This window comes from Giraffa tippelskirchi, chromosome 7 (assembly GCF_054371585.1).
Source record: "Giraffa tippelskirchi isolate mGirTip1 chromosome 7, T2T-mGirTip1v1.2.pri, whole genome shotgun sequence".
NCBI classification, from domain to species: domain Eukaryota; kingdom Metazoa; phylum Chordata; class Mammalia; order Artiodactyla; family Giraffidae; genus Giraffa; species Giraffa tippelskirchi.
In genome coordinates, this window is record NC_137281.1 from 90,489,018 (window position 1) to 90,516,203 (window position 27,186).

Genomic DNA, 27,186 nt, shown 5'->3' on the forward strand with positions numbered 1-27,186 from the left:
TCATTCTTGTCTGCGTTTTTCCATTTTAAAAAAACATTCCATATCCCTTGTAATTTGGTTTTTGTCTCCACTGCACTACTGAAACCACCCTCCCTCATGTCACTGTGACCTGTTTCTCACCAAATTAAACAACCTAAGGCCATCCTCATTCTCTTTCATTTTTCTGCAGGAACTGGCTAGTTTGAAAACTGGCTTTTATCCAAAAATTTCTCCTTCCCTGTCTCCAGAGATGGTGCACTCTCCTATTCTTATTTCTCCAATCCAAAGAGGCTGTAGAAAGTCAAATCATGGTGTCCAAGAGGGTACGGTTCCATCTTGGCTCTGAGGTGGAGCCGAAAGCCAAGAGTCCAAAAGTAGGTAGATGGAGGGAGGTGGTTGCAGAAGGCTCTCTCTTTAGGCTTTTAAAATTTTTAATTAATTTATTTTATTTTTGTCTGTGTTGGGTCTTCATTGCCTTGCAAAGGCTTTCTCTAGTTGCGGTGTGCAGGCTTCTCATTGCAGTAACTTCTCTTATTGTGGAGCACAGGCTCTAGGTGCATGAGCCTCAGTAGTTGCAGCACTTAGACTCAGTAGTCGTGATGCAGGGACTAGTTGCTCCGTGGCATGTGGAATCTTCCCACACCAGGGATTGAACCCATGCCCTCTGCCTTGGCAGGCAGATTCTTATCTATTGCACCACCAGGGAAGTCCACTAGCCTAGTTTTGAAACTGTGGTTGGAATGAGAAGAGAGGAAGAGGTTTCTGATGTAAAGCAGGACCCTGGCCAGTGGTCCACTCTTCAGTGAGAGGGCCCTGAATTAAGCCAGGCAACAAGTTGGGGTCTTGGGCAAGTGCACTGAAATTCAGGGCAATATTTCGCCCCCAGAAGGGAAGTGGAGTGAGAATCAGGAATTAGGACAGAAATCATTCCTACAGAGTGGGCAATCATGGCAACCCAGGAATAAGGCAACAGTGTAGTGAATTCCCAGAGGTGCAGGATTCTTACTTTGGTAAATCAGATAATGAGCCAAAGTGTTGTATATCTTCCCCTACTAGCTGCCTCCACAGTCTTCCTTCAACCTCCTTTGTGGATGAGGGTGGAATTTGCACACTTGCTCTTGTCTTTTCCAGGTTGACTCAGAAACTGGATAGGACTAGGAGGTGTGCAGTTTCAGTACCGGTAATCTGTTAGACCATAAGAGTCTCCTATGCCTAATTCATGGACAGAGGAGCCTGGTGGGCTACAGTCCATGGGGTCGCAAAGAGTTGGACTCGACTGAGCGACTAACACACACACACACCTAATTCTGGGTTGTCCATGTTCCTCTTTTACCTTGCTTCATGCTACTCTTCAGAAAGCTCACTTCCCCTCTATCCCAGGCCTTAATGACTCACTCGGGTTCTAGTTGAATTTTTTTGTTTTTTAGCAGCCCTCACCTCCACTTGGATTTACCACTACCATCAGTTCGGACTCATCGTGCTTTGTTGGTGCTATCTTTTTTCCTTTTTCCTAGACACAAAGCTTTGTCATCACCTGGAGCTTGTTCTCCTCTTATTTTTCACTCGACTCATCATGGAATTCTGTACTACTGAAACAGAAACTTTACTGATTCCTTCTCCCAATATTTTCCCTGTCAAATATACTACATAGTTTATGTCCTGGACATCTGGAAATCTGATAGCAACTGAGAGAAGTTTAAAACTGAGAGAAATTTAAAAAACAAATGAAAAATATATACAAAAGAGTAAATATCACATAAAAATCCCACTTCAGGGAACTCCCTGGCAGTTCAGTGATTAGGACTTGGACCTTTCACTGCTGCGGGTCAGGGTTCAATCCCTGGTCGGGGAACTAAGATCCCACAAGTCCTCTGGTGCTTCCAAAAAAAATATCCTACTGCAAAACCAAGTGCTATTATTTATCTAGACTGACAGTCCAGGATATAGAAGCAACAACGTCCAACTCCAAAGAGTGAAAAACTACATAGAAAGATTGTTCAGTAGAACATGGGATGAAGAGATTTTGGAGAGAGTGTAATTCAAAGCCTTCTTTACACAGTGTAAGAAGCCAAGGCAGGTGGCACAGTCTGGATAATGAAGAGGAATGTTTCCAGTGAGAGCAATCTCCAAGTGACATACCTATAACATTGGGACCCGGAGACTGGCTGGGACAAGCATCCCAAGTTAGGTTTATATGCAGGACAGTCATAATTACTCTGTTAGGGCCACAGACTACATTCCAAATCTGAGCTAACTCTTGGATCAAAGGATCATAGGTGGAAAAGTGTGAATTTATCACAACTCCTGCTAATACAACTACAAAAAAAATGCATACATTACATATATATATATACACATATGCATATATACACGCATGAATACATGTGTATGTCATTAGTGGTGAGATTATTGTCTTTTATAGTCTTTATTTCCTCTGAGAGATAGATGTTTATAGATGATTCAAAATACAATCATCTGTATTTCTAATTAGAACAGTGAAAAAAGTACAGCTTGAGAGTGAACTGAATTAGAAGTAGTAACTTGAGCTCAAGCTCCAAATCAATTGCTGTTTTGGTAATCATGAGTAGATCCCTTAATCACTTTGAATGCCAGTATCTTAATCCATAAAACGGGGACAACACTTATATATGAACATCATAGGGTTATTATAGTCATGAGCCACAGAACTTGGGATAGTCCTAAGGGCCTCTACGCACATTTTGAAAAGAATTTAGCTGACAGTTTGTAAATTAAGTTTACAGGCTACATCTTTTTAGATTAGTGAGCTGCTGCTGCTGCTGCTGCTGCTAAGTCGCTTCAGTTGTGTCTGACTCTGTGCGACCCCATAGACGGCAGCCCACCAGGCTCCCCGTCCCTGGGATTCTCCAGGCAAGAACACTGGAGTGGGTTGCCATTTCCTTCTCCAATGCATGAAAATGAAAAGTGAAAGTGAAGTCACTCAGTCGTGTCCAACTCTTTGCGACCCCATGGGCTGCAGCCTACCAGGCTCCCCCGTCCATGGGATTCTCCAGGCAAGAATACTGGAGTGGGGTGCCATTGCCTTCTCCGACATTAGTGAGCTAGATGATGCCAAAAAAAGGGGCCAGTGTGCTGCAGCACCCCTGAGACCATGAGTGCCATACAGATGGTTACAGGTTTATTCTCAGCTAATGCAGACCAACATTGCTCCTGAGATAGGGATATAGATTCATCTGGACTCCAGCTGAGAGTAAGGCACTTAAGGGACTAGAGGTCTTCTAGTTATATATCAGTTTGACTAGTCAGCAGACAGGTAATCTGAGCCCCAGTGCATTACATACTTTTCAAACAACTTACTGATGAAAGTCAACTCTCTCATAACAGAGAAAGAACTAGTTTCAGTGTTTGCTATGTGCCAGGCAGTGTGTTAAGTGCTTTACACACATTATCTCACTTAAATACCAATAAAACCCATAAAAAGTTGATGATATTATTACCCTCATTTTACAGATAGGGAAACCGAAACTCAGAGGCATGAATTTATGTGCCCAAGGTCATAAAGTTTATAAATGCTGAGCATTATTTAAACACAAATAGAAGGACTTTTGAGCCTGCTTTCTTTATCATACCACATCTCCAGTGTATTGACCTCCATGGATGAAACTTATTGATGAAACTCTTACTTGGACTCTAAAAGTGGAAGTAGTTAAAGGTTATCAATATCTTCTAGCAATCTATAATGGAAAAGAATCTGGCAAAATTCCCTGGCAGTCCAGTGGTTAGGACTCAGCGCTTTCGCTGCCGTGGCCTAGGTTCAATCCCTGGTTGATACCAAGTGCTCCCAAACAGGTGCTTCTTCATAAACCACTTGTCCAGTGCAATTCTTTGAAGCAGGTAGTGGTTAGACTGAATAGAGGCTTCCCTGGTGGCTCAGCCATAAAGAATCCGCCCACAATGCAGGACAGGCAGCTTCTATCCCTGGGTGGGGAAGATTCCCTGGAGAAGGAAATGGCAACTCACCCCAGTATTCTTGCCTGGGAAGTCCCATGTACAGAGGAGCCTGGAAGGCTACAGTCAAAGGGATCCAAAACAGACACAGCTGAACGACTGAGCATACACACACAAAATTAGGCTCTAACGCTATTTTAAATATAAACATAAGGCATTTTATGCATAGTTTAATATACACTAAAATTTCTAGGAATGCCACTACCATGAACATTGTGGGATGACTATACTTTGTTTTGTTCAAAAATTTGCTAAAAATTATTTTGGAAAATCATGCCACATCAGCAATTCCGTTTGTGATATCTGAATCACCACCGAACATCCCCATATCATGCTGCATCTGTAACTGTTAAATTCAAGGTGATTCTATAGAGAGATGTATACATCTAAGTATCTCATTGTGTCTTCTTGTTGTGTCCAACTACTTACGTATATAAACACACAGTATTTTACAATAAATTACCTTCTCTCTACTGTTGATATCTCTTTAGACATTTTATAAATTTTTGGACTGTGTATCTAGCTAAAATACACTATTTATAATTTGTAGCTCAGGCTCAAACAGGGAATATAAAAATATTTCTTATAAAAATAGTGTTGGCAACAAAGGAAACTATAAGCAAGGTGAAAAGACAGCCTTCAGAATGGGAGAAAATAATAGCAAACGAAGCAACAGACAAACCATTAATCTCTAAAATATACAAGCAACTCCTGCAGCTGAATTCCAGAAAAATAAACGGCCCAATCAAAAAATGGGCCAAAGAACTAAACAGACATTTCTCCAAAGAAGACATACAGATGGCTAACAAACACATGAAAAGATGCTCAACATCACTCATTATTAGAGAAATGCAAATCAAAACCACAATGAGGTACCATTTCACACCAGTCAGAATGGCTGATATCCAAAAGTCTACAAGCAATAAATGCTGAAGAGGGTGTGGAGAAAAGGGAACCCTCTTACACTATTGGTGGGAATGCAAACTAGTACAGCCACTATGGAGAACAGTGTGGAGATTCCTTAAAAAACTGGGAATAGAACTGCCATATGACCCAGCAATCCCACTGCTGGCCATACACACCAAGGAAACTAGAATTGAAAGAGACGCGTGTACCCCAATGTTCATCACAGCACTGTTTACAATAGCCAGGACATGGAAGCAACCTAGATGCCCATCAGCAGACGAATGGATAAGGAAGCTGCGGTACATATACACGATGGAATATTACTCAGCTATTAAAAAGAATACATTTGAATCAGTTCTATTGAGATGGATGAAACTGGAGCCCATTATACAGAGTGAAGTAAGCCAGAAAGAAAAACACCAATACAGTATACTAATGCATATATATGGAATTTGAAAGATGGTAACGATAACCCTATATGTGAGACAGAATAAGAGACACAGATGCATAGAACAGTCTTATGGACTCTGAGGGAGAAGGTGAGGGTGGGACGTTCTGAGAGAATAGCATTGAAACATGTATGTTATCATATGTGAAACAGAACACCATTCCATGTTCGATGCATGAGACAAATGCTCAGGGCTGGGGCAATGGGATGACCCAGAGGGATGGGATGGGGAGGGAGGTGGGAGGGGGGGTCAGGATGGGGAACATATGTGGACCCATGGCTGATTCATGTCAGTGTATGGCAAGAACCACTACAATATTGTAGAGTAATTAGCTCCCAACTAAAATAAATAAATTTATTAAAAAAAAATAAAGGTATGATAAGAAGACTTTTAAGATAAAGGATTCAAGGGTGTAATGGGGTAGAATCTGGTGTATGCCCAAGTGTAGTTGGCTTATTATGTGCATAATACAAGTAATAAATTGAAACTGTAAAAAAAAATAAAATTAAAAAAAAATAGTGTTGGGAATAATGTGATAGGTGGTAAAAGAGGCAACTAAGGAAGTTAGGTGGGATCTGGGTGTCCCCGATTCTGAGATGAAGCTCAGTTGTTACCTGAGAATGCAAGTACCCTCCCAGGCTTGTATACATGCTCAGTTGTGTCTGACTCTTTCAAGACCATGAACTGTAGCCCACCAGGCTCCTCTGTCCATGGAATTTTCTAGGAAAGAATACTGGAGTGGGTTGCTACTTTCTCCTCTAAGGGATATTCCCCACCTGGGGATTGAACCCCTCTCTCCTGCTTGGCAGGTGGACTCTTTACTACCGAGCAACCTGGGATGTCCACTCCCTACCCTTAGGAAAAGTGAAAGTCACTCAGTTGTGTCTGACTCTTTGTGACCCCGTGGATTGTAGCCCACCAAGCCCCTCTGACCATGGAATTCTCCAGGCAAGAATTCTGGAGTGGGTTGCTATTTCCTTCTCCAGTGGATCTTCCCTACCCAGGGACCAAACCCAGGTCACCTGCATTGCAGGCAGACTTTTTACCGACTGAGCCACCAGGGAAGCCTACCCTTAGGAAAGGGATAGTTTATTGGAGACAGATAATCATAATCTGTTTTACATGAGGTAAGCATGTTTCTCTTGCTGGAATCTGTTTGGCCCTGCTCTTTATGAAACAGCACTAGCATTACCATCGTAAAGGTCACTTGTCTCTTTCCTGAGCCTGGCCCCACCTTTTGGGAAACAGTTCTGCATTAACTATTCAGAATGGCTCCAAAAAATTCTTTGTAATCCAGGGACCTCTCCCAGATGGACATAGGCACGCTCTTAGTTCACTCAGCTTTAATCATTTGATATTGACATCCAGTTACAGGCCATTGCTTTAGACCTTCCCTTTCCTTTCACTTCTATTTTTACCAAGTAACTGCGCCTGAATTAACAGTCCCACTATATTTGATACCAGAACAAAATGTGTCCAGATCGGCAGCGAACATACCAAAATCTTTTCCAAGAAATGGTGTTGGAAGACATAACAAAAGAGGAAATTTCGCAGAAGAAGAGAATTTGGTAGCAGGGGAAACCTGAGGGACAGGAGAAGAGAGGGAGAGGAAGGGGAAAAGAAGGTGCGGCTTGAGAGGGGCACTAACCGCAGGCCCCAGAAAAAGCTGCAAAGGGATCGCTCCATCCTCGTAGTCAGCCGCTCGTCTCTGCGCCCCGCGGGCCGCGCCTAGTTCTGCACAGTCTCCGCCCCTCTCCCCGCCCGGCTCCGCCTCCGATTTCCACTCTTCCTGCCAGTGGAGCCGGGAGCCGAGATCCGGATCCTATTCCCGCTACCCGGAACCGAACGTCCCGCGTGGCAGCTAGCTGCTCCAGGCCCGGGTGTCTCCCGGGAGGATCGAGCGCCGGCAGCACCGGCCCCGGCCTGGATCTCGGCGTGGGCTCGGCCGCCGGGGTCAGCGGGAAGGGACTAGCGCGGCCAGGTAGTGACCTCCCCGGACGCGGCAGGGTGGGCGCCGACTGGGGTGCTTTGGCCGGGCTACTCGGACAGCTCTGGGAGCGGAGGTGGAGTGTGCAAGAGGGAGCGAGAGGCTGAAGGAACGGGAGGGCCTGGGGATGGAAAGGCCACTGGAGGAGGGAGGAAGAGGCCAAATGAGAATGGGTCCTCTTCCTTGTTCTGTATGCTCCTTGGAAGGGAACCTGGGCTGTGCTTAAGCAGGGTAGAGTGTCACACAGTCAACTTAAAAGTGTGATGGCTATTAACCTGCTTCCCAGGTGGCAGTAGTGGTAAAGAACCCGCTTGCCAACGCAGGGGACATAAGAAATGCCAGTTCGATCCCTGGGTTGGGAAGATCCCTTGGAGGAGGGCATGTCAACGCACTCCAGTATTCTTGCTTGGAGAATCCCATGGACAGAGGAGCCTGGTGAGCTACAGTCCATAGGGTCGCAAAGAATCTGAAAGGACTGAAACAACCTAGCATGCAGCATCTAAAGTATGATTCTCTTTATTGTTGTTTATGCCAAAGCCTTTGACTGTGTGGATCACAATAAACTGTGGAAAATTCTGAAAGAAACGGGAATACCAGACCACCTGACCTGCCTCTTGAGAAATCTGTATGCAGGTCAGGAAGCAACAGTTGGAACTGGACATGGAACAACAGACTGGTTCCAAACTGGAAAAGGAGTACATCAAGGCTGTATATTGTCACCCTGCTTATTTAACTTATATGCAGAGTACATCATGAGAAACACTGGGCTGGAAGAAACACAAGCTGGAATCAAGATTGCCGGGAGAAATATCAATAACCTCAGATATGCGGATGACACCACCCTTATGGCAGAGAGTGAAGAAGAACTAAAGAGCCTCTTGATGAAGGTGAAGGAGGAGAGTGAAAAAGTTCGCTTAAAGCTCAACGTTCAGAAAACTAAGATCATGGCATCTGGTTCCATCACTCCATGGGAAATAGATGGGGAAACAGTGGAAACAGTGTCAGACTTTATTTTTTTGGGCTCCAGAATCACTGCTGATGGTGACTGCAGCCATGAAATTAAGAGACGCTTACTCCTTGGAAGGAAGGTTATGGCCAACCTAGAAGCATATTTAAAAGCAGGGACATTACTTTGCCAACAAAAGTCTGTCTAGTCAAGGCTATGGTTTTTCCAGTGGTCATGTATGGATGTGAGAGTTGGACAGTGAAGAAAGCTGAGCGCCGCAGAATTGATGCTTTTGAGCTGTGGTGTTGGAGAAGACTCTTGAGAGTCCCTTGGACTGCAAGGAGATCCAATCAATCCATCCTAAAAGAGATCAATCCTGGGTGTTCATTGGAAGGTCTGATGTTGAAGCTGAAACTCCAATACTTTGGCCACCTCATGGGAAGGGTTGACTCATTGGAAAAGACCCTAATGCTGGGTAGGATTGGGGGCGGGAGGAGAAGGGGACGACAGAGGATGAGATGGTTGGATGGAATCACCGACTCGATGAACATGGGTTTGGGTAGACTCCGGGAGTTGATGATGGACAGAGAGGCCTGGCGTGCTGCAATTCATGGGGTCGCAAAGAGTCGGACACGACTGAGCGACTGAACTGAACTGAACGTACTGTGTGCCATGTGGATTGTAGCTTTTCAGCAAAGATGGTGACAGGCGGAACAGAGAGAATTAGATTTGGGAGATATTGAAGGAATAGAATCAATAGGATTTGGTAGTTTATTGAATGATAATAATAATAAATAACAACTTGCATTTAAGCTCCAGGCACTACTGTAAGTGTTTCATATATTTTTTTCAACTTATTCCTGTACAATTATATGAGGTAGGCATTTATTTCAGTTTTGTCGATGAGGAAAACTGTGGCACAGAGTTTAAGAACCAGTCCAAGGTCTCATTGGGATTCAAACTCAAGCCTATTTTATTCAAACCCCTGTAAGCAGAGGGAGCAATGAGGGGAAGTGGATTTGGGGAAGAGGTAGAAAAATGATGCCTTTGGGATCTATGGAGTTATGGGTACTTTTGGGTCATCCAGGTGGTGATGTCTAACAAGGTAATGGATAAATGAGTATGAAGCTCAGATGAGACCTGGGTCATGGAATAAATATGTGAGTTGCCAACGTAGCAGTGTTGTTTGGAGCAATAGAGTAGGTGAGACCATCCTGAGAAAGTAGTATATAGTAGGGTTAGAAAAGAACTCTGCTGCTGCTGCTGCTGCTAAATTGCATCAGTCGTGTCCGACTCTCTACTACCCCATAGATGGCAGCCCACCAGGCTCCCCTGTCCCTGGGATTCTCCAGGCAAGAATACTGGAGTGGGTTGCCATTGCCTTCTCCTTAGAAAAGAACTCTAAGGAGTATCAATATTCAAGGAGTGGCAGAGGAAGAACCCCCAAGGGGTGTGGTCAGAGTTTTAAGAGGAAAACCAGGATGGCACCATGGAAGCCAAAGGGAGAGTTTCAGTGAGAGAGTGATCACAGTGTCATAGTCTACTTGAGAGATAAAGTAAATAAGGGCCAAGATATGTCTATTCTTGTAGTAACCAGAATTTCATTAGTTACCTAAGAGGACAACCTTGGAGAACTAGTGGGGACAGAATCCTATTTAGTTGTGAGTAGTTGACTTACAATATTTCAGGTACTCAGCATGGTGATTCAGTTATATGTATATACATATATTATTTTTCGTATTATTTTCCATTATAGGTTATTACAAGATATTAACTATAGTTCCCTGTGCTATACAGTAAACCTTTGCTTGTTTGTATCTATTTTTTGAAAAAAAATTAGAATCCTAGCATTCTATTCATACTGAGTCAAACAAGAATCAAAATGTCATAAGTTTTTTAGCTAGGCAAAAATTCATAAGTTTTCTAAAATATATGTTATATAGTATATATATATATATGTATACAAAGGCTTTTCTACTATGCTTGATAATAGCTTGAGAAAGAACATTAGAAAAAATTTAAAAAATGCAGAGACAGAGAAATTGGAAAACATAAACTAAATGCAATGGGAGCACTGAATATGAAATAGAAAAAGTGAAACTAGATTAAAGTAAAAGATCATCGTATAGTCTGTTTTTTAAACATGGTTGCTCATTAAAAACACATCTGGAGTTTTGGAGAAAAAAAGCAATAGAAGTGGTGAGTATTGATACCTGATCAAGATGTTTGTTTTTCTTTCACCAAGAATCCAGTCCAGATAACCAGTATGGCTCTTGTGTTAAGTTGGGATTATACTGATAGCTCTAGAGTTTTCCTTACCTCTTCATGTGAAGACATGTTCCTTTCCTCTCAAGCCCTTGCTTTTTTTTTTTTTTTTAAGACTTCCTTACTCTTAAACTTCTGCCTTATCTTTTCCCTACTCCTCCTCCTTAGAATACTCCCTGTATACTCTGGATTGAATGCTCCCTGAATACATCCTTGGAATGAACCCAGTCCTAGAAAAACAAATGTTGATTGTTTTCTGCCTTCAGGTCACTGGCATTACCAGGACGACTATGGGAAAGATTTAGTCCCAGTACACATGCATTCCTACTACAGCCAGCTACTCATCACCTGTCTTTCTCTCCTTCTAGGTGTATACAGGTTGGGCCCCAGTCATGGAGAAATTCCATGGATGTGTGTCTACCCACATGGACATCCTTTCCTTGAAGAACCGGTGCCTGGCCACCCTTCCTGACCTGAAGACCTTGGAGAAACCACTTGGGCATGTGTCTGCTCACTCAGACATCCTCTCCTTGGAGAACCGGTGCCTGGCCACCCTTCCTGACCTAAAGACCTTGGAGAAACCACCTGGGCATGTGTCTGCCCGCTCAGACAGCCTCTCCTTGGAGAACCGGTGCCTGGGCACACTTCCTGACCTGAAGACCTTGGAGAAACCACCTGGGCATGTGTCTGCCCGCTCAGACATCCTCTCCTTGGAGAACCGGGGTCTGGCCACACTCACCATTTTAAAGAGCACTGTGCCTGTCAGCCCCTTGCTCCAGAATCTCCAGATATCTCACTTGGCGCAAGCTGATCTGTGCAGCCTGAACAGCAGCAACCACCTGCTCTCTGAGCCTCCAGCCTCGAGGGCTCAGTGCCTCTCTGAGGGACTAGGCCTTCTGACCTGCCCCAGGGTCTCGAAAATCATCTCTGCCCCAGAGAGAGTTCAGGAAGCAGTTCTGGTAATGGCTCCAGGCAGTTGTCTTCACTGCAGCCATATGTGTTAGATGCTCTAGTCACTAGCTTTCAGTGCCACAGGGTCCCTCTGTTCTGTGTCTGTGTACCCTCTCTCCTCAGAGTCTCTTCCTGAGGTGCCTTTTACCCAAAGGCTGTCTTTATCAGCATCATTACTCTTACTGTGTATATAGTTCAGAGATTCTGAACAATAGAGCAAAGGTAGATTTTGTTCTTAGAAAGCCTCTGCTTGGGAGGAGAGCTGGCATTATATTGCAGTAGCAGAGTCAGTCAGGTGCTTTTGAGATCTTATAAGGCATGAGACACAACTGTAACACCCTGGACCACTTCACTGTGTGTGCGTGTGCAAACACACGTCCACTTACACATCTATATAAGCACCTTTCGTATACAGGTCAGGATCGATAGACAGACACACATTCCTTCTGTGGAGACTTGAGATTTGGACTGAGGGAAAGGTGAATCTGAGCCTTCCCTGCTCTCTGCCTATTATTACAAGCCACTCAACCTTGGGCAAGACTCTTAACCCTTTGAAGCTTTAATATCTTTAAGATGAAGTCAGTGAAAGTCCACCTCATAGGGTCATTGTCAGGATTACAGCCACTGCCACCTTACATTTATTTAGGGCTTCGCAATTTGCAAAGAGTCATATATACATTAAAATATACATTCTTGTATATGAATGTATATTAAAATCATATTAAAATATACATTGAATATTTGTACATTAAAATATTAAAATATATAGAATATTTGTATATTAAAATATTAATATATATTGAATGCACATTAAAATCTTCTAACAGCCCCATCAGGTAGGTGGCAGAGGATGAGGAAGCTGAGGCTCAGAGAGTAAGATCACAGTTGCTGGGGGATTAATCTGGGACTTGGTCTTTTTTTCTTTTAACTCCATAATACCTTAAGAGCAATTAGAAGATATGTTGTGAGGGGCCCCAGGCTTCTAGGCTATGACATCAATAAGAAGATGAAAGCAGATCATGAAGCATCTGAGCAAACACTCAGAATGTTGATTTGGGAAAGGGTGTGTGTGTGTGCCAGTGTGTCTCACTCCATCAGACAGGACAGATCCATGCTGGGGTGTGAAGGGAGGGGAGTTTAGGTGCTAGAAGGTAGATGTGGACTTCTTCCTAGCCCTGGATGTTGCTTTCAGCTATCTGTTTGAGGGGTTGTGGGTGTGTGCTGGGATTAATAACTACCACTATCCCCAGGGTCGATGGTCATCTTCAGGAGAGAAAAAGCCAGCAGAGAAAGAATCGGCAGAGGCTCAAATGCCTCTTTATAGCCTCAGCTTGGGAGAGGAGGAGGAGGAGGAGGAGCTGGCCCTAAGGCTCTCCCCTGGGGACTCTGAATCTCATCCTGCGCCTACTGAACAGGTCCTTCAGGAAGTGAAGGTAAAAGTTCTGGAGCTCGGAGAGGTTGGTGGTGGTGGAGGGGAAGGCATGAGGAAGGTGAGAACGGTCCCCAAAGGCTGATCCAGATCCCCTCCACTGGAAGAAGGGGCAGGGGCTCTGCTGTTTCCCTTGCTAATCCTCTTTTCAGACCTCTTAGCCAGACAAACATCTTCCCGGATCTGGGTTCTTTCTCTCTGTCTTTGACTTTGTAAGTCGGCCTGAGTGGATGCTGAAGTTGGTTCTTCTGACCCCTTTCCTCCCTTTCTTCTCTCTCTTTCTCGATTCCCAGATGGTTCTCATGAGCTTTCTGTGTTCTTCGCTGGTGACAAATGTAAACACAAGTGATGCAGTGTACTCTACCCAGGCTTTCCTCCTCAAAGTCTGTAGCGAAGTTGCCCGCTTTGAGCCTGAATTTATCCTCAAGGTATTGTGACGTGAAGGAAGGGATGGGAGTGGGAAGCTAGGAGGAAGGGAATTTGGTTATGGTGTATGAGGGCGATGGTGGGCAGCTTTGTATTAGGGGCGGGAGGAGCTTTACTTAGGAAGACAGTAGGATCTCAGAGTGAGCCTGAGGCCCAGTCCCTAGGGTTCTCCGAGGAGGAGGGGAAGAGAGGATTGAGAAAGAGTATACTAGGGCTTGTTTATTTAGTAAGTACACAGGCCAATAGGATCTCAGGGTGAGCCTAAGGCCCAGTCCCTAGGGTTCTCTGAGGAGGAGGGGAAGAGAGGATTGAAAAAGAGTATACTAGGGCTTGTTTATTTAGTTAGTACACAGGCTAAATACACAATGCCTTGAGGGCTACACCAAAAGGTACAATGAAATTTGGATCTGGCTCTTAGGGCATGTGTGGTATTGTTAGGGAAGCAAAAGCAATCCCAGATATTATGTAAATGCAAATGGAGTAGTAGATAGCAAATGTCTCAGAAGCAGAGAAGAGAGGGAAAATATTTCCTATTAGACTTTGGAAGATGGCAGGATAAATCAGCAGTTTGAAAAGTGAGAGGTCTTCCAAAGAGGGGAAGTGAAAGTTAAAGTATTAGTCACTCAGTCATGTCCAATCTTTGCAACCCCATGGACTGTAGCCCGTCAGGCTCCTCTGTCCATGGAATTCTCCAGGCAAGAATACTGGAGTGGGTTGTCATTCTCTTCTCCAGGGGATCTTCTCGACTCAAGGATTGAACCTGGGTCTCCTGCATTGCAGGCAGTTTCTTTACCGTCTCGACCATCAGAGAAGCCCTCCAAAGAGGGAAAGGGTTAAAGGCCCTTAAGTGGGGGTATGTAGACTTAGGAGAAGACTGGTGAATAAAGGCTAGATTATGGAGCATGTAGAATGCCAAGCCAAGAAGCTTGGACTTTATAGAGAATATGGAGGGCTCAGGAAAGGTTTTATGCAGGCAGGTTAGATAACAAAGTTAGTTTATGGCACGATGCTATGCAGAGGTGGTTGAGAGGCTAGCGCTACCTATCGTCTTCCCTAGGCATCTCTGTACACCAGGCAGCAGCTGAATGTCCGGGATGTGGCCAACAAAGTCTTGGCCATTGCTGCCTTCCTGCCACTCTGCCGCCCCTACCTGCGACGGTACTTCTGTGCCATCGTCCAGTTGCCTTCCGATTGGATCCAGGTAGCCAGATTCTACCAGGTATGGCATTCAGTTTCCTGAGCTTGGATTCTCACTTGGTTCCCTTTCCTTTGCTCACTGCATCCCTGGAGAAAACTCTCAGATACTTTGACCTGCCTTCTCAAGCCCGGTGCCCAGACAAGAGAGTTTCTTGCAGTACCAGGCTGGGTTGCCCAACAGGGAGGGCATGATTGAGACGGGCTGGACAGAATTTGAGAAAAATTGGTGTTACTCTGGACTTCGTGTTTACAGTGAAGAGAAGGAGACTCTGAGAAGTCTGCCGATAGGTCCAGGACCATAGAAATTGTTGTTGTTGAGCTGGGGCTGGGGACTTTGTATCCTGTGCTGTCACTGAACCCCAAGAAGTGGTCTCACCCCTGATGGTTTTTCATCTCTCTGACAGCTCCTGTGTAGAGAACAGGAGGACTGTCTCGCACCCCTGCCTGCCTGCCTGCGAGCTGCGATGAGGGACAAATTTTCCCAGTTTGATGAGTACCAGCTGGCTAAGTACAACCCTCGGAAGCACCGGGCCAAGCGGCGCCCCCGACGACCACCCCGCCCTCCAGTCAGTCCCTGCCTCAACCCTGGTCATTCACAGCCTGGCCTCCCTTTCCCCAGAAAGTTGGCGGGGGGGGGAGGTGAGGGAACACACTGATTCCTCCCCGCCTCCTTTAAAGAGCTGACATGTTTCTACCACCAGGAACAGAGGCAGTCAGAGAAATGCAGAGGAGCCGAGTAGAGCTCAGGCAGCAGAGAGCAGGGCCTGCCTCTTTCCCAGCCGCTTCCGTTATGATCGAGATGGGCTATTGGAATGGGTCTCTCCAGGGACAACCATCCCTTCCCTTTTTGAAACAGTTTCTCCTGTCCTTACAGAAGGAACATACATTTTCTGAGACACAGACCTATTTGCCAAGGTTCATTTGGCCTCTTCGAGTTGAACAGAGCATGGTGAGTGCCTTTTTCTGGGGTTCTAAAATGTACATGTACAATCTTTCCTCAACTAATATTTAGAAATGGAATTCCATTTGGTCTAGAAATACTAGTAGTGGGTGTAGTAGGCACATGCCAGTGTCCTTGGAATTCTCAGCTGTGATTGTGGGGCTTTGAGAACACTGGGAAAGGCTCCTTGGTGCCTTTTTGCTCTCCTTGGTGTCATTCTTTACCGACAGATGTCATGCCCAGCTGGATAAGTGAGTTAAAAACATTATGAAATCTCCACCTTCCATAGGAATTAGCCAAATAAAAAATTTTTATTTTCTTTTTTTACTTTAATAACAAATTAGACACTAGTCTTAGTGGTTAGGGCTTCCCAGGTGGCGCTAGTAGTAAAAAACTACCTGCCAACGCAGGAGACATAAGAGATGCAGGTTCAATCCTGGGGTTGGGAAGGTCCCCTGGAGGAGGGCATGGCAACTCACTTCAGTACTTTTGCCTGGAGAATCCCATGGACAGAGGAGCCTGGTGGGCTACAGTCGCCATAGGGTTGCAAAGGGTCGGCCACGACTGAAGTGACTTAGCAAGCGCACACACACTCACTTAGTGGTTAAGAGCATAGAATCTGTATCCAGACCACCTAGTTTTGAATCCCACCCCACCCCCACTCCTTACTTGCTGGCTGTGCAACCTTGGTCAAATGACTTACCTTCTCTTGTCTCATTTTCCTCACATATAAAATGAATTGGATAATAGCAGGACCTACTTCATTGGGTTTTTTGTGAGGACTAACGAAATCAGTTACTGTATTTAAAGAATTTCTAAAAATATCTGGATCTGAACGATGGTATCATCATCATTAAAATAAGATTATTAGGAAAATATATTAGTATTACAAGAAAACACATCCTCAGTTGGTCCACTGGTCTTTTCATCCTATTAATATATCCCAAACTTAGCTCTTCTACCATGGAAGATTCTGAAAGCCAGCTTCTTTCATTTTTTTACTTCTCACAGCTTACACTGTGCTCCAGTTGCATGCTCTGAGTCTCAGACATTGTTCCCCAACCAGGGATTGAACCCGTGCCTCCTTCAGTGGAAGCACGGAATGTTAACCACTGGACCACCAGGGAAGCCCATCAATGATTTAAATAAGAGCTGCTTTCCCTCTCTCTCCCTCTAAGAACCGGCTGTTCTCTTTTTTTTCAATCCTCATCTTGCTTTTCACAAGCCATTCATCCATTGTTAACTGTTGATAGTCCAACCTTGTGTAGATGAAACACAGTGACCCCACACACCTACTCAGAAGCTCCTGCCGCTGAAGAGTTTTACTCTTTAGTCCCATTCTTTGCCAAATCTAGGTATAGGATGGTCTTGTTTTTTGTTTTCTGAAGAAAATGACCATGGTCATAGATTGAATGACCCCTGTGTCTTGGGAATATTTCCACAGTTTGAGACAACCTACAGTTCAGTGTCAAAGAAAAAGAGTGAGCAAAGGTTCACCCTGAAGAAGTTGGTACAGAGACTGCACATCCATGAGCCTGCACAGCTTGTCCAGGCCCTGCTGGGCTGCAGGTGAGAAGATACACACTCCATCTGGATAACCCCCTGACTTTTCAACACCCATAGCCTCAGTCCTTATAGTTTGAGCAGACCTGGCCTTAACTGGGACTTACTGGCTTTGACTGATTCACTGTTCCTTTCCGAGTTATTTTCAAATGCCTTTGAAATGATGTTTTTCCTTGTCTGTTCCAGATACCCCTCCAACCTACAGGCCTTTTCTCGAAGCCACCTCCCAGGGCCCTGGGATTCTAGCAGAGCTGGGAAGCGGATGAAGCTCGCTCGACCAGAGACCTGGGAGCGGGAGCTGAGCTTACGGGGAAACAAGGCCACCGTCTGGGAGGAACTCATTGGTAGAGTAACCTTGACTATCACACCCCCTTCCTGTCTTTCTCACTCATGCCTCTACATTTTGGCCCCTGAAATAGAAGTTTCCATGGCATGGTGCAGTTATTTTCACTTGGTATTTCCATCACTGGAAATGATTGGATTTAACAGGTCTGCCATTGACCACACCAAAGTGGCCAGTGGCCTCTGCTTTGAATAGCACTGACATCATAGGTAGGTCATAATTTCAGACGTGATTAGGTGATATATTAGGTGGTATAATACAAGCCTTTATCAATACATGACAAAAGCATTACCTTCTCTCTGATATCACTTGTGTCAATACCTGTGTCACTCATCCATACAAAGTAGGACTGGGATGTGGCACACTGAAATCTCCACCAAAGCCCATTTTTAGGACATGGATGTTGTAGGTAATATGTCCACATGCATAAAAAGAATTCAGGTGGGGAGGACCAAGTGACCCTCAATCTGTTTTTTTGCTAGTTTATTTTTAACTATAGAAGGCCCTTTCTATTCCATGTTTTCTTTTACTCCCTCCTTCATCTTTGAAAGTTTAAAATCAGCTTCTTTCTGTTGAAAAATATCTGACTGTAGACTTTTTGACTGCTTGAGGGTTTCTTGTGTTTGTTTGTTTTCTTTTTATTTGTTTTTTATTTGGCTGTGTCAGGTATTAGTTATGGTACGTGGGATCTTCCTTGCACCCGTAGAATCTTTCGTTGTGTTGCACCAACTCTCGAGTTGTATGCAGGCTCAGTAGGTCCACAGCATGTGAGATCTTAGTTCCCTGACCAGGGATTGAACCCGAGTCCCCTGCATTGTAAGTTGGACTCTTATCCACTGGGCCAGCAGAAAGGACCACCAGGAAGTCCTGGCTGTTTGAGTTTTATGGACTGCATATTTTGGAGCTTCAGAAACCCAAGCTGGCTTTTCTTTCTCTGTGAGCTGTCATTTATAGATTGTACTCAGGGCAAACCAAGTAGCCCAGCCGCTTATCATTCCTCTCACTTTGTGATTGTCACTGATGGTGTATATATCAGAATCACATGAGAATTAAAACACAAAAAGACACACACACACACACACACACACAGAATCAGAATCACATGAGAATTAAAACACAAAAAGACACACACACACACACACACACACACACGCTTGATAAAGAGACCTGGATGGCAGCTAGCATGTGTTGGTGATTCTAGTATGCATCATCTCCACTTCCTCCCTCTGCCCCTGAAAATTAAAACTGTGCCATTTATCTTGGTTGAGACAAATGCCCATAATTTAATCCAGTGGTCCCCAGCCCACTGGATCATATATTTCAGAAATAATTTTGGGGATACACCAGAATATATGTACATGTATTTTTAAAAATTTTATACGGGTACTAATAAATTGTGTACTTTAGGAACTACATAACTTTTAATTATATAAATATAGATATGAAGATAAATGTAAAAAATAAAGTATACAATATAAGATAAAATATAATTAGATATACAGATCCCTCTTTGGCCCTCAGAAGCTCATTAGTAACTCATTAATGAATTTTTTAGAATGAAACCAGTGAACTACTTCATCTATAGAATGAGTATTCATTTTATTTTCTAGTGTATCAAAGACTATGATATTGAATTTGATTTCTTATCAAATTGATCTAGTATGTCTTCCATATATAGCAACATTTGAGCAAAACTTATGAGTTGACAAAGGATGCAATAGTTCATGACTTGTCACATATCATTTACACTGTGTATACAACTTAATTGTTTCACACAGTCTAACTCAGAAGAAGACTTATGACTGGAGAACCCCAGGACTTCCAGAAGGCTGAAAGCTTTCTAGCTATAATTCAAATGAGACTTATATAACCTTAAAAAAGGTACCACCACTTTCCTAATGAAAGCTGTTGATGGTAGGGCTAGTGACTGGGATGTGGGTTGGGGCCTCATAGGCCAGGGCTGTAATGTGGTCTGAGTGTGTTTTGGGGGGGGTTACTCAGGAAAAATATCACACCTCCTGTTTATGTCTAGAGTGTTTCTAATATTTACTATACAGATTGAACCCCTGTAGTCACTTAGTCCATGTTACATGGTTGATAGTACTCCATGTATATAATTTATAAGATTACACTTGGAAATTTCTCTTTTAGCCATCTAAAAAGTTTGGAAATCATTACTGTAGAGAATGTATTTTTTCAGTTGAGCCCAGTCTCAGGACTGGAGCCAACAAAGTGATGACCTAAGTTATTTGTTGAAATAGCTAATTCCATAAATGTACAGATTTTGCTCCAAGATCAGGCAACCCAATTTTTATCTTTCCAGGCCTTTAAAACATTTTCTGGACAATAGACCACGTATTAGTACCTCATTTCCTCTAACATGAATATTCTACCTGGCCTCTGATCATCTTGCTCTGATCTCTGACCTCCCTTATTCATCCTTTGTTTGCTTTTGTCACCCTATGTTTCACCTTCGGCAGACAGTGGGAAACTTCCCTTCATGGCCATGCTTCGGAACCTGTGCAGCCTGCTGAGGGTTGGAATCAGCGCCCGTCACCACGAGCTTGTGATCCAGAGACTCCAGCATGCTGTACGTGTGAGGGGCGGGGAGTCAGGTTTCTCCGAGAGGCTGGGGAAGATCATAGCCACTATGCTGTTTGAGAACTTTCCTTTTTATTTTCTGAGATCATTTCTGTGATTTAACTCACTTTGGAGGGAGTCTGATATAAAAGAAACAGGGAATCTTCTGTTACTTCCTCTCCTTTTTCCTTTCCTCATAGTCTCTCAGGACATCTATTCTTTTCTACCTTTGTCTAATATCTATTTTGTCCTTTCCCACCTTCCCACAGATCTAATAGAGGGGTTATCTCATCTTCCTGGCCCCTGAAGCCTCTGATACTCCCTATCCCTTCTGATCCTCTGCTCATGACCCCTCTCTTGCTTTGCAGAAGACCGTGATCCACAGTCGGCAGTTTCCATTCAGATTCCTTAATGCTCACGATTCCATCAATCACCTTGAGGCTCAACTTGAAGAGAAAGGTAATATCTTTCTTCTTCCAACTCCTGTTTATCTCTCATGTCTGAGAACAGATGAGATGGCAGTGCTGGTATTTTCAGCCTCTTACTCTCCACCCTCAGTGTATGGGGTGGGCAGACACTGGCCAGCCCCAAGGGTCAGGACTCAAGACAGCATTGATGGGAAGATAAGAGGAGGGAATAGAAGCTGCCTAACTCAGATACTTACCTGTTGCCACCCAGAGTTGCCATTTCCTTCCAACACACAACTGATAAAGCGGATAATAATTAAAAACACAAAATATGGCAAGAAGCATGCCTATTCCTGGCAGTTTCGCCAGCTAAGCCGTCGGGAACTTCGGACAGCAATGATGATCCCTGTGATATATGAGCAGCTCAAGCGGAAGAAGCTGAAAATACACAAGGCCAGGTGTGTGTGTGACTATGTGCTATCTGGGAGCAAAGGGTGGGCATGAGAGGCACCCTAAAAAGGGCTTGAAAGTCATCTGGAAACCCCAGCTTTTGTTCTGTGAAAACATGCTTGTCAGTCATCCCAATGGCTAAGACTTGCCTGTTTCCAATCGTCTTTTGCATAGAAAACCTTGTCTTTAACTTTGTCCTGTAGAGAGATCATGAAACAAAATCAGTGTTTGGCCTCCACTCTATTATCTCTGGTTGCCTTATTGGTTTCTGTGGATTCTGTCAACCTATGTAGCATTTCCCTTCCTCTTTGTACACGATAATGCCTCTCTACCTATGCTCTGGTTCATACTTTTCTTTCTTTTTCTTCTCTGTCTTACCTGTTTCTTTTTCTTTTTGTTTCTCTCTTCTGTGTATTTTCTGACCCATTCACTTTCCTTTCTCTTTTGATACATAGATTGTTATCCTCAAGCTGACTCAAAGATAGGTATAAAATCGGTTCTGTAAACTTGATGAATTCCCAGTATTTTGTCCTTTTAGATACTTCTTCATTCATTTTCATTCAAGACAAATGCAGGGCTCATCTAACCTTCTAATAGGACTCAGTGGCCAGGACTCACCTGAATCAGTGGATCAGTGGCTGAACACAGGGCCATTAAAGAATTAAGCTGAGGGTGCAGTCCTAACAGTATGTCTTTGCTGATCAGTTTGGTAGCCACCAGCCACATGTGGCTCTTGAGCACTTGAAATGTGACTAGTGGGAACTGAGATGTGCTGGATTTTGAGGGCGGTGTGAAGAAGGATGCAAAATATCTCATTTTTAATTTTTGTATTAACATGTTGAAGTGAAAAATACATATATATATACATATATATGTACACATATACATTAGACTAAATTAAATGTGATATTAATCTTTCCTGTTTCTTTTTACTTTTTAAAATGTCGCTACTAGAAAACCTTACATTACATGTATAATTTCAATTTCATTTCATTAATTGTAATTTATTCCTACTGGATAGGCAATGGTAGAGACTGCTGGCTCCTCTAGATTAAAAAAATGATGAAAATATTTAAACATGTACACAAGTAATGAGAGTAATGTAATAAGACTCCCATTTAGTGAAAAATCAAGATTTTACCAGCCTTCGTTTCCTGATCTCTCTCTTCTTTTCCTTTTTTTGAAGATGTTTTTAAAAACAAATGCCAAATAATATGATACATTTTCTATCATTCCCCATATTTACTATCTGGAGCTCTAAAAAGAATCACCCTTGTGAACTAAAGCTATTTAGTCACTTTGAAATAGAGATTGCCTTGGAAAGGTGGGATGAATGTCTCTTTTTCCTTTAATTTCCATTTTTCAGAGTAAGAAGTTAGTGTTTGTTCTTCAAATTGCAATTTAAAAATAAGCAGCAGTTGGGAATTCCCTGGCACTCTGACTCCTGGGGCCAGTTTTATCCCTTGTCATATATCCAAAGCTGCCCTGCACAGCCCCACACCCCCAAAAAAGTTGCAGTTAAATCTTGCTTCATGAAGTAAATATGGATTGATGTGGTAAGCATGGCAAGCAGTGTCCGAGAGTGGGTCTACTCCATGGGATGGATTAGCAGAGTCCTGTAGAATGGGACTGAGGGAAGTTCTGTCCCTGTTTTTTTCTACTGACACTGAAGATGGGCTGTGGACAGGTGGAGACTTAACACTTGAGTGGCAAGTTCTCATCTTCCCGTCTGCCTCCAAGTGGCAAACAGAGAAGCCCCTGAGCCCTCCGTCTGTTTCTTTCCTGCCTGCAGACAGTGGAAATGTGACCGTGAGATGCTGGCTCGGTATCGACAGGCCCTGGAGACCGCTGTGAACCTCTCCGTCAAACACAGCCTGCCCCCGCTGCCAGGCCGCACCCTCCTGGTCTATCTAACAGATGCCAGTGCAGACAGAATCCTTCCCAAGAGCAACCCACAAGGGGTAAGACACTCCTGCTCGGCAGGCGGATTCTTTACCACTGAGTCACCTGCAAAGCCCTTCTATTTTTGTGGGGGGAGTATTTATTTATTTACTTATGTGGTTGTGCCAGGCCTTAGTTGTGGCATGCAGGATCTTTGGTTGCGGCATGTGGGATCTATTTCCCTGACCAGGGATCGAACCCGGATCCCCTGAATTGGGAGCGTGGAGTCCGCCACTGGACCACCAGAGAAGCTCTTGAAACTCTCTCCATTGGGGACTTCGTCCTCTTTTCCCTAACCAGTGGAGACATTTGGTCTCCAGATTTGGGTGGGCAAAGTGGATTCTAAAATAGGGGAGCCTATTTCACCCTGATGCTTGTCCGATCAGCCCCCTCTGAACTATGTGCTGCTGTTGATTGCAATGATGATGGTACGGACGGAGCAGGTGGAGCTTTTGCTGTGTGGAGGGGGCGTTGTGAAGCCTGCTGTGATTAAGGCAGAGGAAGGCATCCTGAAAACTGCCACCGAACTCCAAGCTCAAGTCCAGGTCAGACACTCACCTCTACCTTGCAAAACTGCATAGCTAGACAGAGGCCTGGAAACATCTAACTTCAGGAAAGGCTCGGATCTACTCAGTTCTGAAGATTAGTAGACTACAGTATTTGTTGTTTACTGACCATCTGCCGTGCAACTGCTTGACCCTCAGGCCTTTCTTTCCTTCAGGAGTCAGATGAAAACTGTGAACAGTCCCTGACTACTTTGGGGAAGCACTTGCTGTCTCTGGCTACCCAAAGGGTCCCTGTGAGTACTGCCCCTTCCCTGAGAAACCCTCCCTTCCTCCACATTTTCCTCCAGACGGATGCATCTCATTTTACAAAGCTTCTTTGCAACCTATGCACAATACCCTGCTGACTGCAACCCCCTACTCAGTGGTATGCTGGTAAATATTTTTTTTTATGCTGGTAGATACTTGCCTCAAACAGCAATCTGGAAAAATCAGTCTTGGTTAATAGCTTTTGCTAATTTCCATGGTGTAAATACTCCTTCCATGACTGATTTCAAACTACCAACATGCTTCATTGACCACAGAGTTAGACAGAGTTGCTCAGTAGCACACCTTTTTATAGTAATTCTATAATATATATAACATGGATGTAAATAAGGTCAAGAATACTTAATGATGAAATGTGGTAAAATAATTAGGAAGTGATGATGTTTTAGTATTTATTACCTTTTTTTTAATGTAACTTATTTGATTGTGAGCTTATACAATTTAATATTTAATGGTGGCCATATTGAACAGCTAGCTCACAGAATTCCTATAAGTTTGACAATCAGCTCTTGTGAGCCTAAATGTACCAGCTACATACTGCCCCTACACCAAACTCCACTTTATTTTTTATTTTTGTTAAAAATTTAATATAATTTTTAAAGGTTACGTTCCAAGTACAATTATTATAAAATATTGACTCTAGTCCTCATGTTGTACAGTACATCCTTGAGCCTGTCTTACACCCAGTAGTTTCTATCTCCCACCCCCTACCCCCATATTGCCCACCACCGGTAACCACTAGTTTGTTCTCCATATGTGTGAGTTTGCTTCTTTTTTGTTTTATTCTCTAGTTTGTTGTATTTTTCAGATTCCACACATAAGTGATACCATATAGTATTTGTCTTTGTCCTGTCTGACTTATTTCATTTAACACAATGCCCTCCAAGTCTACCCATGTTGCTGCAAATGGCAAATTTTCCTTCTTTTTTATGGCTGAGTAGTATTCCATTGTGTGTGTGTGTGTGTGTGTGTGTGTGTGTGTGTGTGTGTATCACATCTTCTTTATCCATTCATCTGTTGATGGACACTTAGGTTGCTTTCATATCTTGGCAACCCCTAATTCTACTTTGATGCTCTTCAAGTCAGGGTGAAATGACTTTTTCCACCCTAAGTACTCTCCAGAAAGGCCATTTACACCCACCTCAGAGTTCTCCTAGTTCCTCTTCCCTCAGAGATCTTGTCTGTTGATATCCTGAGCTCTTTGGCACCTCGCTGGTCTCAGCCCCTCCCCTTTCATCTTACAGGTGGACAGGGTCATTGTCTTCGGCCAAACTACAAATGATAAACTGATAAATGCAGCCAAACAGCTTTTCTGGCAACATGTGAATCCCAAGTGCCTCTTTGTTGGTGTTCTCCTAAGGGCAAGTTACCTGTAAGGGCGCTCATGTTCCTTGCTCAGTGCCAGCAGATAGTGATCCATATTTCCTGTCTATCCCTACTAAAGCTTGGGATACTCCCACTGGCCAGGCCCCTGCCCATTTCTGCCTCTTACCTCTGTTGCACTTCTAATGCTAGAACCTTCTCTGAAGTCTTCAGCCTGGCTCCGTACCCCTTTGGGACAGTCCACCGCAGTTCTAGTCTAGCACAGAACCCTATTAAAGGTGCAGAGGTGGAGGTGGTGGTCCTTTCTGGGGCGTTAGGGGGCAGTGACTCTGTGTTCTTGACACTGTTTCTGACTGCTAATGACTTCTTTCTTTGCCAGATGTACTGATTTGAATCCCAATGATGTGACACTTTCAGGCTGTACTGATGGGATACTGAAGTGAGTATAGCATGGACATTGGACAGGTTGGGGGCTTTGTTAGGACATCTTTTAGAGATTATCTGTGGCTTCTGCTCTAACCACTTCTATTTTTAAGCAAGATAAAAGATTATTCTGCTTTTACAGCTATCTAGGCATGGCAGCAACATAATATTACAGGTACCTGGGCATCTTCTATCTGTTGCTCTACCATTTTCAAATACTCTGCTTCTACTTCATAGTTCAAGATGGCTGCTAGAGCTCCAGCCATCAATTTTGTATTAATCTAGTGGGAAAGGGGAAAAGGGAACGTAGGAGATTGTACTGTTTGCTTTTAAGGGTACAACTCAGGAGTTGGTCCCATCATTTCTATTCATTCTCTGAGGCCTCTGTTCCATTCCATTTCAGAGGAAATACCATGTTAACTTTATTTATTTATGCCTGATCTACAGAAGTCTTTGTTCTTTGTTTTTCTCTCCACTATTAGGCTTCCCATTTATTTGTTTTCTTCTCTGCCGTTTCCTTTGGATGCCACCAATTGCCTCATGCTCCTCCTTCCCTAGGGAGCTTTCATGGCTGGTACAGAGCTAATCAAGCTCAGAGCTGATCAACCTTAATCTTTACATCCTCATTCAGCCCAATTGTCCCTGGTCCAACAGAAAGCCTGTGATAACCATGCACACAGCAGGGGCTATATCTGGGTTTCTTCTCTGTTCCCTCATTCCTCTGGTTCTGCTTCCTTCCTTATATTAAATCTGTGTTTACTCTTTATGGTAATCTTCCTAAGAAACTCCAATTAATTGGTTGACCTAATTTAGCCATATCTTTGTCCCTTGCCCCCTTGGAAGACCTTCCTGGTTCCCTCTCCCTCTGCTATTTTGTTCTCATTTATTTTGTCACTCTTTATTTCAGGTTCATTGCAGAGCGTGGGGCCTCCCGGCTTCTAGAACATGTAGGCCAAATGGACAAAATATTCAAGATTCCACCACCCCCAGGGAAGACAAGGGTCCAGTCTCTCCGGCCACTGGAAGAGAATACTCCAAGCCCCTTGGCTCCTGTTTCCCAGCTTGGGTTGGTTTGTTTTTTATGCCTTTGTGAACTGGGAGGGGCTTTAGTCGAAACCTAGAGAAACTCAAGTGACTGAAATTCTGGCTGTTGAGATGCTGCTTGTTCTATTTGCTGAGGAACATTTCCTCTTCCCAGGCAGGGGTTTGTCTAACACGAATGGTGAGCATGCCCCTTACTGTACTAGGGAAAGGGGGTTAGAAGGTGAGGCGGGCTGCAGGCACCAGGGCTCAGACAGAGGGCTTTGAGGCACGGGCCATGGCTCTCTCATCCTAGCTTTGCCAAATAGTAGCTGAAGTTTGGGCTAGTTGCTTGATGTCTTAAGCTGTAGTTTCTTTCATTTATTTATTTTTGGTTGCACTGGGTTTTTTCATTGCTTGGTGTGAGCTTTCTCTAGTTCTGGCTAGTGGGGCTATTCTCTAGTGGCTGTATGCGGGCTTCTCATTGTGGTGGCTTCTCTTGTTGTGGAGCACGGACTCGAGGCACACATGCTTTAGTAATTGTGATGCGTGGGCTCGGTAGCTGCGGCTTATGGGCTCTAGAGCATGGGCTCAGCAGTTGCGGCACACAAGCTTAGTTGCCCCATGACATGAGGAATCATCCCGGACCAGAGAAGGCAATGGCACCCCACTCCAGTACTCTTGCCTGGAAAATCCCACAGACGGAGGAGCCTGGTAGGCTGCAGTCCAGGGGGTCGCTAAGAGTCGGACACGGCTGAGCAGCTTCACTTTGACTTTTCCCTTTCATGCACTGGAGAAGGAAGTGGCAACCCACTCCAGTATTCTTCCCTGCAGAATCCCAGGG

At 44.0% G+C, this 27,186-nt stretch overlaps 1 protein-coding gene across 2 annotated transcripts in view; it reads left to right on the top strand.

Annotated features, from left to right (window-relative positions):
- Nucleotides 1–7,069: 7,069 nt before the first annotated feature.
- TEP1 (telomerase associated protein 1) overlaps nt 7,070–27,186 on the top strand; it is a 37,230-nt gene continuing 17,113 nt past the window's right edge. For both annotated transcript variants that reach the window (XR_014058682.1, XM_081506956.1), the window contains exons 1-18: nt 7,070–7,302; nt 10,888–11,478; nt 12,721–12,903; nt 13,193–13,327; nt 14,383–14,544; nt 14,927–15,088; nt 15,397–15,471; nt 16,907–17,031; nt 17,212–17,369; nt 19,849–19,958; nt 20,317–20,407; nt 20,627–20,813; nt 22,598–22,766; nt 23,133–23,291; nt 23,468–23,545; nt 24,821–24,948; nt 25,279–25,338; nt 26,230–26,388. Coding sequence is in view for 1 of the 2 variants with exons in the window: in XM_081506956.1 (XP_081363082.1) it covers nt 10,912–11,478; nt 12,721–12,903; nt 13,193–13,327; nt 14,383–14,544; nt 14,927–15,088; nt 15,397–15,471; nt 16,907–17,031; nt 17,212–17,369; nt 19,849–19,958; nt 20,317–20,407; nt 20,627–20,813; nt 22,598–22,766; nt 23,133–23,291; nt 23,468–23,545; nt 24,821–24,948; nt 25,279–25,338; nt 26,230–26,388 (2,708 nt within the window). In the remaining variant the exon portion in view is untranslated. The remainder of the gene's footprint in view (nt 7,303–10,887; nt 11,479–12,720; nt 12,904–13,192; nt 13,328–14,382; nt 14,545–14,926; nt 15,089–15,396; nt 15,472–16,906; nt 17,032–17,211; nt 17,370–19,848; nt 19,959–20,316; nt 20,408–20,626; nt 20,814–22,597; nt 22,767–23,132; nt 23,292–23,467; nt 23,546–24,820; nt 24,949–25,278; nt 25,339–26,229; nt 26,389–27,186) is intronic.